The sequence below is a fragment of the Tachypleus tridentatus genome, chromosome 6, assembly GCF_004210375.1.
Source record: "Tachypleus tridentatus isolate NWPU-2018 chromosome 6, ASM421037v1, whole genome shotgun sequence".
Taxonomy (NCBI): Eukaryota; Metazoa; Arthropoda; class Merostomata; order Xiphosura; family Limulidae; genus Tachypleus; species Tachypleus tridentatus.
Window position 1 is genome coordinate 9,705,260 of NC_134830.1, and position 16,933 is coordinate 9,722,192.

At 37.0% G+C, this 16,933-nt stretch overlaps 2 protein-coding genes across 2 annotated transcripts; both read right to left on the minus strand.

Annotated features, from left to right (window-relative positions):
• Positions 1–10,501: 10,501 nt before the first annotated feature.
• Positions 10,502–11,407, minus strand: LOC143251526 (protein FAM200C-like). Its single transcript, XM_076502798.1, has one exon. It carries the CDS (start codon positions 11,405–11,407, stop codon positions 10,502–10,504), a length of 906 nt encoding a protein of 301 aa, XP_076358913.1.
• LOC143251528 (protein FAM200C-like) lies at positions 11,407–12,183 on the minus strand. Its single transcript, XM_076502800.1, has 2 exons — positions 11,638–12,183; positions 11,407–11,556 (listed from the first exon to the last, which is right to left on the minus strand). The coding sequence occupies exons 1-2, from the start codon at positions 12,181–12,183 to the stop codon at positions 11,407–11,409; spliced, it is 696 nt and encodes a 231-aa protein (XP_076358915.1).
• Positions 12,184–16,933: the final 4,750 nt, after the last annotated feature.

Genomic DNA, 16,933 nt, shown 5'->3' on the forward strand with positions numbered 1-16,933 from the left:
GCTCTCCTTCCTTCACCTTACTTTCACAGCTTCTCCTGAAGTCTCGAGATAATCACCCTAGTTACCTTATTACCACTCCTTCTCCCCTCACCCACGATAATTCTCTAAAGTTAGATGCTACTTAATCTTAACTCACGTAGTAGGGTGAAGAGAAAGTTATGTTTCTGACCGCTCCTGGTTACATTTCAATATCCTTCGGAAATTTAAATTAACCCAAATTCTCACCATGGATATAGAAGACTTTGAATTTCAGAATCAACTTATTTTTCTTTCAACGGGCCTCCTGTTTCCAACTCTGCACTAATTCAGGTTTTCCCCGTTCCTTCACAATTATACATAATATCTACTATCCGTATTTAACGTATTCACCAACCATACTTGTTAACCAGTCTCTGATGCTTCAACAAAATTAAGTTACACATTATTTCATCAAATAACTTTACAGCCTTGTTAGTTCTTCAACCACATTTTTGTTAGCAGAGCAAAGGGAAAGTTAAAACTTCTGACTGCCTCCGTTTGCCTTTCAAGTTCTCCTATCAGGTAATTTTGTCTTGTTTTTTTTGCTAGGTCCTCAGATTGCGACATCCTGACGGGTCGGTGAGCAGCTTTATTTGTAGGATGGTTCTATAAAATAGGGTACCTTAGCTGCGAAAGTCTTAGCAAAGGCTATGAACTACTTGGAACACATCAAGAAACATTTCTTGATATGTCTACACCGTAAATACAACACACAACTTGTTGTGAGGCATTATAATCTATTCATGCTGTACACACTGTACGCCAGTGCAGATAGCGCGCACACACATCTTCGAGCTGAACATTCTTTGTACAAGCATACACTGTGACGTTTGTAAACGTCTGACGAGTGTTCGTGTTTTTTTGTTTTTTTTAATTTCGCGCAAAGCTGCATGAGGGCTATCTGCGCTGACCGTCCTTAAGTAGGTATTTCTTGGTTATTGACACAAAGCTACTAGGCTATCTGTGCCAAACAAATTGTAGTATACTATAATGGTACATGGAAATGAATGTCAAAATAGGTAAAATTAAGACCTGCCAGGAAGACTGAAGCATTAAGTTCAAACTTGCTGTCAGTTACCTGAAGTTGATCTTTCCAGTCCTGGGTTCAGGTCAAAATAAAACTGAGATGTGTAAAAGAAATCATGCTGAAACAGTGTATAGTCTAATAAAAACCTTTAAAAAAAGACCAATGACTCTTAAAAACGTAAAAACATGAGTGAGGCAGCCAGTATCACCTATGACATTGGCTAATGTCAAGGGCAACCTACCTTAAAAATATGTTTAAAATGGCGTCATCGTTCTTGGTCGTAACAACGGCACGATAATAAAATGTGTGCGGTTGTGACCTGAGTGACACACAGACTTCACACTGGTGCATCAGTACCAGATAAAAGGAAGATGAGTTAACAAACTGTGACCAATGTGTAGCCAAACCAACTTCCTCCCTTCGATCTGTACAGAAACAAGATGGCCAAAGAACTAAAGAAGGTTTGATTTGAAAAAAACTTATTTTTTTGCTCACTCCAGGTCCACTGTCAACTGGTGCATAGTCGGGTTTCAATAACTGGACCACAGTCCATGTATGGAACAGGGACGGTGGTGATAGAGCCAGAGCAGATGGACTTTGCCGCTCTCTCAGCTCGCTCATTCCCACGAATACCAACATGACCTGGTATCCAAGAAACTGGAGAGAGATAGATGATAGACAGAGATGGGTCCGTTCGTTTTGGATATTGATAAGAATAGGATGATAACTAACATGAAATGATGTCAGGGCCAATAGACAGTTGAATGAATCAGTATAGATCGTGTAATTCGTATATTGCATAGTTTCAATATGATTCATGGCAAGAGAAATGGTATACAATTCGGCAGTGAACACATAATTGTAGAGGGAATTCTGTGTGCTACAACCGAACTGTAACAAACCATGGCAGAACCTACAGAGTCACCTGATTTTAAACCATCTGTAAAATGGGAATGGATGGATTGTTTAAATATATTCAGCAAATAAAGAGCGATATTTCCAATAGGTCACAGTTGAGGATAATAATTAGCCATGATGGAAGAGACCGAACTGTTGATACTGCTATGCTTTTCAAAGATATATCCAGTTCTTCTGATTGTGCCTGGATACGAAGGCTAAAAGAAACAATGGTAGATTTTCTATCATAGAAAAGTGTGGCCCACTGAGAATGGAAAACATAACCCCAAGTAGGATGCTATGGTAAAGAGCAAAGTTTAGAAGCATTCATAAGAGACAGTAGCAAATGGCGAATATACAGAGGGGGTTCATGGGACTCCACATCCAAACTTTGGACTGGAGAAGTACGAAAGGCTCCAGTGCAAAGTTGAAGTCCCTGATGGTGGGTAGGATCCAGCATTTTCAGTGCTGAGGTTCTGGCAGAACCATAAACCAAAGACCCATAGTCATGTTTGAATCAGATAAGGGCACAATAAATTTTAATCATGGAGTATCAATCTACTCCCCAAGAGGTGGAAGTGAGGACACAGAGGATGTTCAGTGCTCTTAAACATTTGACACGAAGTTGTTTGATATGGGAAATAAAGTTTAATTTACAGTCAAATATAAAACCCAAGAACTTTGCCTCAAGGACGATAGGAAGCACATCCTCATCAATACAAAGTTCTAGATCTGGATGAACACCCTGTTGGCAGCAGAAATGTACACAAATAGTTTTAGATAGAGAAAGTTGGAAACCATTTGCTGTGGTCCACGTAAGTATATGATTGATTTATGAGATGTGAAAGTCATCAACGAAAAGATCATTTGCAATTGTAGGGGGTAGCTGTTCACTATTGGCATCAAGCTTTATAATGAAAAGTGTGACACTCAGAACACATCCCTCGGGGACATCAAGTTCCTGTGGAAAAAACGGGAAAGTGTTGAGATTATATGGAACTAGAATCGGTGGTTCAGTAAAAATACTTAATAAAAAGTGGAAAATTGCTACGCAATCTGTATGAGTGAAGGCCTCACAAGATGCCATATCTCCATGTTGTGTTATAAGCTTTCTCTAAATAAAAAATAAAAACAAGACGTTGTTTCTTCAAAAAGGCTTCTCTAACTGATGTTTCAAGGCAAATTAAATGATCTGTCATGGATTATTGTTTTCAGAACCCACACTGAGTGGGTGAGAGAAGGTTGTTCGATTCAAGGAACCAAAGAAAATGAGCATTAATAATCCTCCCTATGGACTTACTGAGATAACTCGTCAAAGCAACGGGATAGTAATTTGAAGGAATCTTTGGATCCTTTCCAGGTTTAAGAATACAGAGTACAATAGCTTAGCGTCAAGCATCAGGAAAGACATTCTCCTTCCGTATCTGGTTAAAGATAGCCAGGAGAATAGTAAGAAAGGCAGGAGAAAGGTGACATAGCATCTCATAATGTACAACATCAGGTCCAACTGATGTATTGCCAGACTGATGAAGCACAAGTTTGAGTTCCACAAATGTAAGAGGGTGATTGTAGTCATAAGGATGATCAGTTGAAAAGGAAAGAGGCAGATGTTCAACTCTTGTTTTAATAGCTACGATGGAAAGGGATGAGTTTGATACATGAGAGAAACATTCACCAAACGTACTGGCAATGCTCTGAGCATCAGCAACTTCATGGCCATTGAATATTAAGATAGAGAGGGCAGAAGTATACCGTCCAGTTACCTTCTGCATCTTGTCCCATATGACTTTTTAACTGGTGGTTGAAGAAATGCTGGAGGTATATTTAATCCAAGATTACTTCTGGCTTTGACATCTAACTCCCTGAGCCTGTGCATGGGCATGCTAAAATGCAATGCAGTTTGTAAGCGTGAGATAACCACGAAATTTATCCCAAACACGTTTTTTGGGCTCTTTGTGTTATAGAACAAGCAGAATTCCATCAAGGGCGGAGATGCAGTGGGAAAAATGTTGAGGTTTTGGGGACACACTGAGCAGTTGCTTGGACAATACAGTTAGTTACTGCTGCTACACAATCATCTATCAAAGATTTACCTAAGATGACAGGATCGTGTTCCAAAAGAGCAGTGAAAGAGGGGCAGTTGGCCTGGTCCAACTTTCACTGAGACACACGGATCAGGTGGAACTGACCACGGCCAATCTCTTAATATGATAGGAAAATGATCACTACCCTGTGGATTGATGTAAACCTCACAAGAAAAGCAAAGGGGAGCAGATAGAAAAATCTATGGCAGTAAATGACTGACTGGGTGCATGAAAATAAGTGTAAGAGCCAGTATTGAAGAGAGACAGTTTGTGATTCAGGAACGTATGCTCTATAGCACGACCCCTCATATCAATACTAGAACCACCCAGAGGGGATTATGCCCATTAAGATCCCAAAAATTAAAAAAGGGAGTTGACAGTTGCTCAATGAGGGCATCAAGATCTGAGGGATGATAATTTTTCCAGGAGTAAGGTACAAAGAGCAAGCAATGATGGTATGACCAAAGGAGATATGGCTGGCTATAGCCTCCAAGGGCGAATTCAATGACTGAATGGGCAGATGTTGATCAACCAGCAGTGCTACTCCCACATGTCCTTGTCCAACACATGGCCAGTCAATTTGGTATAAGGAGTATTGTCGAACTTTGACTGTATTAGTAGGATTTAAAAATGTTTTCTGAGTTTGTAGACATACGTTCCAGTGATTAAAGACGTGAACGAATGAGTTATTTAATTTTTGGAGTGTTAAGAGAGAAAGATCCCATGGAAACATTTGGGCTTGAACAAGGTGAAGTTGGGCAAAGACTGGAAGATGTGGTAACGACAGATATAGAAGTAGATACTGATTCATTAACTTTCTTGTTTTGAAGGGTACAAGACTAAGATGCGCTGTTAAGGATTCTGTAGGAGGCACAGAAAGATCTGTCTGGACTCCTACTCTAGTAGTGGGATGGATTTCAGCAGCATAAGTCCGAGATGAAATTGGGAATAGTTATTTCTGACCCTCTAAATAAGTAATATTATGAGCTGTCTTGTGATGTTGTACTTCTTTCTCTTCCACGCATTTAGGGCAAGAAGTAAAATAGGAAGGATGTGGATCATTACAGTTAATACAATGTGGTTATAGTTGGCATTCAAAAGCATCATGGTCTTTATCAGTACAACAATCACATGTCAAGGAACCACAGCAAAATGTTTTTGAGTGACCAAATCATTAACAATGAAATCATCTAACAGGGTTAGGAATACAAGGCCTACTTTACAATTCATATATCTTGCCTTGATCATGGTAAGAGGACGTGATGTGTTAAATGTTAATATTAGAACATTTGTTGGCTCTATAATCCCGTCTCTACAAGTAAAAATTCGGCGCACGGTTGTAACGCCTTGGCTGATGAAATCTGTGAAGATCACTGACTCAGGAATTGTCTTTAAATCCCTCTCAACCTTGGGGGGGTCCTCCCTTGGGTCAGTCAGCTGGTCTACTTGGGTTAGGGTCAACCAAGTTCCAGTGGTGGATGTTCTCAACAGGTGTTGTGGACATTGTGTCTGATGCTGGTGTTTGGGCATAGTGCTCACGAAACGCTGATGTTCTTGAAGTCGAAGGCCATTTGGAATATACCCATTGAGGTTACTGCTCATTCTACATTGAATTCTTCCAGAGGAGTTTGGAATGTTGTGATGAAGCTGTTTCCCCTAAAATGTCCCCAGGCTGTAATTTTTTACCGATTTAGGTGAGCCAGCAAGCCCTTCTAAACCCTTCTGAATAAAAAAATAGAGACATCTGTCCTAAATATTTTTCAGTGAAAGAATGTATAATTAAAAATCGCAAGACAAATTCAAGTTGTTAATTTGACCTACAGAATCATCAATACACGGTCGTTAATTTGACCTACAGAGTCATCAATACATGGTCGTTTGTCAGTAGTCAGATTTTTTTCTATGCTATCATGCTTGTTTATTTCTTTATTTCAGGGGTATCCATAATAAAAGAAAAAGGATATTTCGTGCCTGCTGGCCCCACCAGCCATGGAGCCTTACCAGAGGATGCACTACAGTGCCGTACAAAGTCACTGGAGTGACGCCAAGGTTTCGTGAGCACTATACCCAAACACCAGTATCAGACATAATGTCCACTACACCTGTTGAGGACGTCCTATGCTGGCACTCAGTTGACCCTGACCCAAATGAACTAGCCAATCAATCTTGGGGGCTACCCCAAGACCGCCCATCTACAGGAATTTAAGGCCAAGGTTGTGTGTTGGAGTTGGACACCTCAACCACAAGGATCCTCTCCTCCCCTTCACCGGTCACCATGCATGGCAAACACGCAGGTGGATGTTTAGATTCCAGAGGAGGTAAACAAGGTACAGAACCTTTTCTGGGAGTCCTCACTACGTACAGGAAGCCGTCCCTAATTTAGCAGTGTAAGACTAGAGGGAAAGCAGCTCGTCTTCACCACCCACTGCCAACTCTTGGACTACTTTTTTACCAACAAATAATGGGATTGGTCATCACTTTATAACGTCCCCACGACTCAAATGGCAAGCATGTTTGGTGTGACGAGGATTGGAACCCGCGACTCTCTGATTAAAAGTCGAGCACATAAACCACCTGGCTATGCTGGGCCTATTTTGGAAGGTTCATTCATCCTTTGTCATAGGTTCTGCTTGGTTAAGAAACGCTTCGACAAGTTTATGTGGAGTATAATTTTTAATGGATCTGTTGATTTTTTTATTTTTATTTTTTGACAAATGCAGTAGAAAAACATTAATAAAGTTGTCAGTTCTATACAATAAAATATTATATTTTGCATAGTTATAATTAACCTAAGACATGAAAACAATACACAGTATTTTATTCAAGATACTGATATAAAGATAATGTATCAATAAGAGAAACGTTACAGTTATCAGGTGGAAAAAAATGCAGTCGAAAATAAAATGTCAAAAATGTTTTGGGCATTCAGCACATATCACGAAAGAAGGAAAATTAGCTTCATACTGTGTTGTACTGAAAGCTAATATACGACATTTTAATGATTTTAGCATAAAAGTCGACGGCTAACACCTGACGGTGCTTCACGAGGAAATAAACAAGCTAATTTTGGTATCATTAAATCCTCAATAAATATATAATTATAAACAAATTGTGTGTCCAGTCATGGTACAATAGTGGTTACCGCTATTGATTTTTATAATATGCGGTATTTAAGTTCATTATCCTCCAAAGAGGAACATTTTTTCGTTTCCTAACATTTCTGGGGAACAACCGGACAGACAGCTCTAAAACGGGAATGTCCTACCGAAATCGGGACGTTTTATTTGTTTTTGAATTTCGCGCAAAGCTACACGAGGACTATCTGCGTTAGCCGTCCCTAATTTAGCAGTGTGAGACTAGAAGGAAAAAGTTAGACATCACCTCTCACCGCCAACTCTTGGGCTACTATTTTACTAACGAATAGTAGGACTGACTGTCACATTATAACGTCTCCACAGATGAAAGGGCGAGCATGTCTGGTGTGACGAGAGCCTTGACCCTCAGATTACGAATCTAGCGCCCTAACCAACTGGCCAAGCTGAGTCACATTACTAAGTGTTGTCTCAAGAAAGTTGTCAAGCTTTTACTAACAATACAGGTATGTTGTACACAAAACAAATAAATATTTTAATAACAATACAGGTATGTTGTACACAAAACAAATACACATTTTAATAACAATACAGGTATGTTGTACACAAAACAAATACACATTTTAATAACAATACAGGTATGTTGTACACAAAACAAATACACATTTTAATAACAATACAGGTATGTTGTACACAAAACAAATACACATTTTAATAACAATACAGGTATGTTGTACACAAAACAAATACACATTTTAATAACAATACAGGTATGTTGTACACAAAACAAATAAATATTTTAATAACAATACAGGTATGTTGTACACAAAACATAAATAATTTAACAAAATATAGTAAACATTTTTTTCTGAATTTACAAAGCCTTACAAACCCAATTTGAATTTAAAATAAAATTTACCCTATGAATAAAATTACTTTTACAGTTTTCATATTTAATTTGTATAGCCTCTATAATCTCCTAATTGAACAAATATTTTTAAGGTAAAATTTAGATTATTTATTTTACCCTAACAATAACACGAACTGTACTTATATCACCATCGTACAATGATATTAAATTATGAAATACAATGAGCTTTTTCTCATTCTTTTTAAAGGAAATATTTATCGCCGTATTTTCTATTTCATTATCTAAAAAATGTCTTTCACACTTCTTACCTTTTCTCTCACTCCAATATTATGATTTTATTGCCTAACTTTTACAACGTTTGTTTAGTCAGTATATCCTCTTGTACTTTGTAACGCACACTTACACTCTACAGCTACTAGTGACAATAGTTACCTAAACCCTAATTTATTTTCTATTTAAAATTTGTTAACAGAAAGATTAATGTACTTCTCGACTGTTAATTTTAAATTAAATACAGAAGTCACTAACAATAACATATAATGTCGAAAAACAATAAATTTCACTGATCTTCTAACAAACCTTTTTAATGAGGGAAAAAATTCACTAAACACTATAACCATTAACCCATAAAAAAGAACTGAAACAAATTGTCTAGTGTCTCTATGCTGTCCGACGTCAGAGTTTGATCCACGTTAGGATCAAAGGGGGTGTAAACCTCGTCTTCCATATCAAGAGATGGTGTTATTCTATTCATATCTAAACTTATTCCTAGGTAACACCCCCGTTACCATGTTGATTTACGTATTGTATATTAAATATTGTGCAAAAAGGTTAATTCAACATATCCTTTTCAGGCCATGTTCATTTTATAGAATTATATCAACATATATATTTGCACTGAGCTTCGTTAATGTATGATTGCATTTTTCGGTCCCGTCTGCTCATAATACAGTTACACTTAGCAGTCGAACATACACGCATATAAACCTATTTTGACAAATAAAACTATGTTTGTGTCCAGAAATCAGTTAACCTAGCACTATTTGGTCTGTAAGTATCGTATTAATGATAAATGATATTTAGAGGGGTGGAGTTTTTAGAACTAGGTTTTTTATATATTATATAGCCTTTCAATTTGCACATCACTTCATTTTTATTTGTATTTTTTGTATAATGATTAAGCACGTTATCTATAATATAATCTATATTATCTACAATCGGCATATTGGAATATTTATGGAGAAACATTGAATTTTGAGCATGATACTAGCTATGCTTTTGATGAAATATGTTTTTACATTTGCCGTAATTTATTGACGTAAGTTATGCATGAATAACTTACATGCACGTTCTGCAGGCTTATTCTGTGACTGAACTTGTGCATATTTTTAAAGTGGTTTCTGGTGAAGCTCCTTGGTTGTTGCCTGTGAGGATCTCAAAGTAGCTCTCTCATTTTCAGATTCTGGTTTCAATGCTGTTTATCTAAGTTAATTTCGAGTTGAATGTAATACGTAAGAATTTTGCTGATTTTGCTACTTGCGAGAGAATCCCATCCAGATATAACTCTGGTATTATTATTCTTGTTTTTTGTGATTTTATGCGAGGGTTTTTCTAGTGTTATGTTTATCACAAATTACGAACCTGTAAAAGTACTTGTACAGTTGAAAATTATCTTATGTAAATAAGTTCAAGTGAGTTATGTAATGGATTTAATATTATACATTTTTTTTAATATCGATGTTTGATTTAGTTAGCTATATGTTTATAAATGGATGCAACTTATATTGTTAAATAAATAATGCAAAGTCTTGCCTGTTCTCTTAATTTGTAGAAGATTCTCGAGTGTAAGAATCAACAATATATGTTTTACACTGTTGCCAACTGAACTTTTAAGATTCTCGCCTAACGTTTATAAAGCGACACGTGGAGAGTCAGTTTAGTATTATTGGATTGATACGGTTGGTATACTATGAGCATCGGTAGCTATAATCGTGATTAACACTTATTATTCTGGAAAATGCGGATTCTTGACCAGGAAGGAACCTTTACAGATTTTGAACATTACAAACCGCTAAACATTAGAGAATTAACTTCAGAAGTTAATATTTTTATGAAAACAATGTCTGTCTTCGTCACTGAAAAACACACGTGTGAGAAGCGAGAGAGACAGTTTACCCGTTAAGTCAGTGGTTCTTAACCTTTTTCAGTGTTTGCACCCCTTTCAAATCAGTAATCATTTCTCGCACCCCCTGGAAACTTAAATATAAAAAAAGCTAAAAATACAAAGTTGATGTAATCAAAATTTTTTTTTTAATCTTCATACATACAGCATACCTTTTTTCAAGACAAAAATTCAGGGTACATAATGAAAAATTAATTTCAATTTTGTTAATGATGTTTTTATTTAGCCTGTCATGCACAGTAAACTTAGTGACTTCGTTGCTGCTGTTTTTTCTCTATGATGGCATCAAATCTTGGCGTCTTTGTACTGAGTGACACTCGCATGTCATGTTCAGAATTCAGCCGATTTTGTTTTGATGTGAAGTAGACAAGAAAATCCTTGTTCACACAAATAAGTAGTTACAAATGGTACCAGCACTTCAAGAGCTTTCTTCGCTAATGCAGGGTATGCTTCCAGTTGAGAAGCCCAGAAGTGTTCCAGCTGACTATTGGTGAACTCCATTTGGATTTCACGATTGTGTCTAAGGTCGATGAGATCTTCCTTGATGCCGCTGATATCTTCCAAATTCTGCATGAAAGGATTCAGGATCCAGTTGTCATAGGTTTGTAGCTCTCCACACGAGAAGTAACCCTCAAATGAAGTACGCAGCATCTGCATATGTTCAACAACTTTTGCAACAAAGTCTGGATGCAGGGTAGAATTTTCTGTGACTGTCTCTTCCAGGCAGGGGAAATTCGCCAAATTCCCCATCTTCACACGCTTTATCCACAAGACAAGTTTTTCTTTGAATGCAGCCAATTTCGCGCTTGCAGTCACAATGTTGAGTCCCCTTCCTTGCAGAGAGAGATTGAGTTCATTGAGAGCTAAAAACACATCAGCCAAATAGGCAAGCATCTGAACAACACTAGGTTCTTTGAAATATATAGCCAGTTCTTGTACCCTTTCACGGAGAAACTGATGAATTTCTCCTCTCAGTTCAAACACACGAAACAGCACACGACCACGTGACAACCACCTCACTTCAGTGTGGTACAAAAGAACAGTGTGTTCCTGACCCATTTCCTCACAAAGTGACTGAAACAATCGATGATTCAAAGCTCGGCTGCGAATAAAGTTTACAACCTTGACACAAATATCCAGAGTTTTCTTGAGATCTGGGGGCAATGTCTTTGCTGCAAGAGAGTGACGATGAAGAAAGCAGTGAGTGATTTTCAGGTTAGGAACTTCTTTCCTCATTAATGCAGCAAACCCAGGACGATTGCCAGCATTGCTGGTGCACCATCTGTACATATTGAACCAATTTTGTCAAGGTGAAGTTTGTTTCTTGAGACAAATTCTTGTATTTTGTTAAGCACATCTATAGCTTGTGCAGTTGTCTTTAAGGACTGACAGAAAAGGAAACTTTCTTCCACTTTTTTCTCCTTCACGTAACGAACTACTGCCAATAGCTGACAACAGTTGGATACATCTGTTGATTCATCCACTTGTAGGCTAATCTTAACTGGACTAGCCTTGATGTCAGCTACAACTTGTTCCAGGATGTCAACATTCATGTCGATGATTCGGTTATGGATTACATCATTTGACAAAGACACTTGTTGGAGTTTCTTCTCAGCTTCCTTGCCGAGAACAATCTTTGCCATTTCAAGGGCACATGGCTTGATCAGTTCCTCACCAATTGTATGGGGTTTCTTTGATTTAGCAATCTGGTATGCAACTTCATAAGAAGCACGCAGTAAAGGTTTCTCTGTTGGCGAAAATCCATAAGTCGGCAATGTGCCAACCTGATCAAACCTAGCTCTTTTGACCCTTAATGTCACAATGTCATTTCCTGCATCCCTGCCACCATGTTTGTTCTTGAAATGTTCATCAAGCTTTGATGGCTTCAAGTTCGCATTGGAGAAGAGTGTGCTGCACAGGATACACTGTGGACGTTGTGTCCCATCCTTCTCTGTAGTACAGGTGAAACCAAACTTGACATATTCGTCATTCCACTTTCGTTTCTTCAACATACTGCAGACAAATCTGGAAAAGAAACACATTCATGTGTAGGTGTTTTCTTTTTTTTATGAATTATCTCTAAAATATGTGATGGAGAGACTGAAATACCTGGTTTAATCAGTAGATTTGTAGGCATGACAATACATTCTATGAAAATATTGTAACGGCTACACTGCTACAGTGATGATGTATGTTATGTAAACAACCCATCGCTCATTTAAATAAATGTGTAGAAAGCAAAATCTGAAATAATACATAACCAATCTTCCACCCTACTGTTATGCATCAGAAAAAACAACAACATTGAAACAGGGAGACCATAACTCACGTGTTGATGGCACGGATGGGTGGTGTGGATTGAGACGTGATGATAACCTCCCTCTCTCTCCGTGTTGCGCACGTGTCCTGTACGCGTCCCTTCCTCGTCTATCCAAATGACATACCCGTTTGTTTACCCTGTATTGGAATCTGATGCAACTTTACCACTTCATTAGGAAATCAGGTTTAGGTTTAACTTTATCTCGGAACACTGCTGAAGCAAAAATGTTTCTTCTTAGGAGAAATATAAAGCATACTCTTATGTAAAAATATATATTTGCTTTAATTATTCATGGGCATCCTCGCACCCCTTGGGAATCATCTTCGCACCCCCTAGGGGTGCGGGCACCCCTGGTTAAGTGAAGTGTACCGATATTAACATAGAATTAATTCGTTCTCGTGAACCGTTGATAAAATATTCATTTTCAGACCAGATGGAAGATTCAGTATTGTTTGTAAAACTTTTGTATATAAATCAATATTTGTAATAACCAATATTATAAATTGGTTGGTTTGAATTTCGAGCAAAGCTACACGAGCGCCATCTGCGCTAGCCGTCCCTAATTTAGTAGTGTAAGACTAGAGGGAAGGCAGCTAGTCATCACCACCCACCGCCAACTCTTGGGCTACTCTTTTACCAACGAAAAGTGGGATTGACCGTCACATTATAACGCCCCCACGGCTGGGAGGGCGGGCATGTTTGGCGCGACTCGGGCGCGAACCCGCGACCCTCAGATTACGAAGCGTACGCCTTAACGCGCTAGGCCATGCCAGGCCTTGTTTCTTAGAGCATTTATTTGTAACTTGATTGATTGATCTATGTTTTCCTTGTTTTGTCTTCGTAATTAGCATCATTCTTAATCATTTTTGGTGTTTGTAGTGTTGTTTAGCTGTTTTAATAAGGCACTTAATTATTGTTTGAAAATTTATATCAATCTCTAATGGATTCGTAGCATTAATTAACCAATAGTTGGTCCAATACTGATTTAAATTCTTTAAACAATTTTTTATTTTTCTGTTCGATGAGGTACATTGTTAGGGGCGGGGGGTTTAATTCACATCTAATGAAGTAGGAATTAGACTTAAGCAACTTCTTAATTAACAAAATTTTCACAACATTACAAAAGTTGCTGCAGCATAGACTCGTTCAATTTAATGAATTTACGACTGAAAGTGCCTAAAATTAAATCAGAGTGCCTGTGATTCATCTAAAATTAAACATTTTTGTGCTTCTTAAACACATTGCTAAACATCGGGTTTTGTTACCCGTGGTGGGCAGAGCACAGATAGTCCATTGTGTGGCTTTGTGCTTAATTCTAAACAAATAAAAGCTTCTTAAGTCCTAATGCTGTCCTAAAGGCAATTCGAAGAATGACATCTTAGATGCCCAATTCATGCTAATTAATAGCTATTGAAGGACGAAGATTATAAGAATTTACGCTGTTAGACACATAGCACCAAAAATGCACTGAACTACAGTTAGTGTTAAGCACATGCAAGTAACTTTATCAAAGTGAAAACAAGTCTTTATTATAATATAATCATTCGATGATTCTTGTTCTTGTATTCTTAGGCAAAACTACAATCTGTACTCTATCCACCTTAGGAACTGAAATGTCGAAATAAAGAGTTGTAAATTCACTGCTGACCTAACGGAGGGGGGAGCCTCATTCAATGGAAAATCTGCATAATAAATTGCTTACATTTCAGATTTGCTTTTAATTCAACAGAAAATATATTCTTAGACCACTGTAGTAAATGTTCCATGTTCAAATAATACCTTTTCTCTAAAAAAATAAACATATTTATGTTCTCAGAAGGACGCACAAGTATATCAATTACGAACTATTGACTTTTTACAGTTTGTTTCAAAAGAATGTCCATCTCGGGTTACAGGGTTTTATCGTTTTATTTTAAGACTTTTTACAGGATACATAAGGTATGTATTGTCTTCAGCAAAAGGAAATGCCAATATCTTACAAGGGTTTAATAAAGAGCATCTACGTATTCCACATTTGGCGGGAACATCCCACATTCAAGGTTAATCTCCCTTACTCCCGTTGATTGGTGAACTTTTCCAACACCTTAAATCATAAAATCTACACCTTTTAATAGTGCTAGAAAATCCCTACTGTAGAATAGATATGACATTTATGTTCAACAAAATTCGAAGGTCAGATATTTGTCTGTGGTTTCATATGAAATTTTATAATGGTGTCAACTACATAAAATGCCACCACAATGTATGTTTGTACCCATATTTTGCTATAGAAGTCTTCAGATAGCCACTACTCATCCAGGAAAGCTTTTAACCTTGAGCACGCCTATCTGTGGCTTTAACATAGGTATATATCTCAAGCTTGAAAGTTTGTAAGAAGAGGAAACTGATTTATTATTCAGATATAGCAAACAGTTAACAAACAGAGATTATTACAAGTGACTCTTGAACTATATTAAACAGCCGCATGTATTTGTAACAATTTATTGTGACACTCAAGCATTTTCATTTTAAAAATAACCACGTAATTTGTAGTTATCTTGTAACTTTATTCTTATTGGCGAATCGGACAGTAGCTGTTGATGAACTCGCCCATGATCTTCACTGCCCATTGACCAGTTCATCTAACAGGCACCAGCCACTGTTTCTTGAGTCAGGAACTCAAATATTTATTGTCATATTTGAGACAAAGTTTAAATCTGACACAGTAGAACTTATGTAGACTTCACCTGGACTTGAATTAGACTTATGTTTGTGTGAACTTTAAAGGAACTTACATACAATAACAGAGTTAATTTGATTTTGGTAACCTACTGAAACACGTAGAAGCATTTAGATTTTACAATTTCAGGTGTTACCATATCTACAACACATACGATGTATATGTATTATGTTCACCATTGAAAATTGAATACTGGATTTCAGTGTTATCTGTACGTAAGTTTACCAGTGGCACATCAATGGACTCCATTTTGTTCTCCTACAGTTATCTAACCCACCACTCAGACGACACAAAGGGACACTGGCGAGTTTTTGTGTTAAATAAACTAATTATGTTTTAAACTACATTTGTTTTTGTTTTACTTTATTGTTCATGATCCTTTTAATCATTCCTAAACCATTCTGAAACTGCATTTTATTGGAATCTTTCGTTTTTCCGTTAGACATAAGTTAATCTGTGGTCTAAACACATATCGCTCTTGTAATTGAGAGAAAAAGATGAGAAATCTTGTATTAGATGTGAAGTTTAACAATATCTTTCTTTTCAAAAATTACCTTCATCAAAGAATAAAATTTGTTTTTAAGATGTGTTCCTATAAAGCTTAGACTAGTACTGCATGCCATTTCATAAGCGACAGCAGCAATATTGTCAGCATTAAACTGGTTTGAGATGTGGTGATATTTTGTGTAACAAGATACCATATCTTTGATGAGCAAAGTTTTGTGAATTCGGTTTTGCGATCCTAAGACATCTTAAGTTAATTTGTAGATATCTTAATAAACCTGTTAACATTTCATGAACATTTAGTAGTGTCATTAATTAATCTTGAGAGTAAGAGTCTATCTTATACATCGATTTGTTTGCGTTTTGTTTACAGCAATGCCACATCGACGATCTGTGTTCACCGAGGGGAATCCAACCCCTGATTTTAGTTGTAACTCCAAAGACTCACCGCTGTCCCACATCGATCTGTGCACCCTTCGTGGTTTTCCACTGATATTACTACTTTAATTTAAAAAAATTCCTAGGCAATGCTTGGTTGAAATGTATTTTCTTGTTTAAAATATATATTGTAAAACTGTTGTCCCCATTTTTTGCGTGTTTATTTCACGTGCCTTTTAATGTCGTATATTTCCGCTGACCTTTGAGTTTATGCGTGGTTCCAGATCACATCCATTTATAATTTAATTTCTCAGCTTATGGTTGAAAAGCAACTTTTTTTAGCGTGGATGTTAAATAGTGGGGTGCTATTGACTGACCGGCTGATCTTCCTTTGGTCAATAGCTCAAAATTAGAGGTATACTATTATTTTGCATTCATGGCACATTTATTTACAAGTATTTTGGAAATTTGACATCGTACAACCATATAACGCTTACAACTGTTTCCTGCACACATTTGAAATGTACTGTAACTTTTTACCAAAATAAATTCAAATCAGATGCCATGTTAGCGTCGCTCACCATCTTTAACACCAACATTAAGAGTGTAACGTACAATTACACGAATAAAGGTTTAGTATTTAAGTGTTTTGTTATTGTGATTACTTGCTTATGATAATAATCACGAATCAATGAAAGCACCTTCTAGTGATTGTGATTCAGTAGCTGAGTGGACCTTGTATATCCTATTAAGTATCATGATATTAAGTAGTTGAGTGGTACTTGTATATCCTATAAAGTATCATGATATTCAGTAGCTGAGTGGACCTTGTATATCCTAT

Coding starts and splice junctions, on each gene's coding strand:
- LOC143251528 (XM_076502800.1), bottom strand. CDS start 12,183: ATGTTGAAGAAACGAAAGTGGAATGACGAATATGTCAAGTTTGGTTTC. Junction 11,557..11,637: donor AAGTGGATGAATCAACAGAT/GTATCCAACTGT, acceptor CTTTTCTGTCAG/TCCTTAAAGACAACTGCACA.
- LOC143251526 (XM_076502798.1), bottom strand. CDS start 11,407: ATGAGGAAAGAAGTTCCTAACCTGAAAATCACTCACTGCTTTCTTCAT.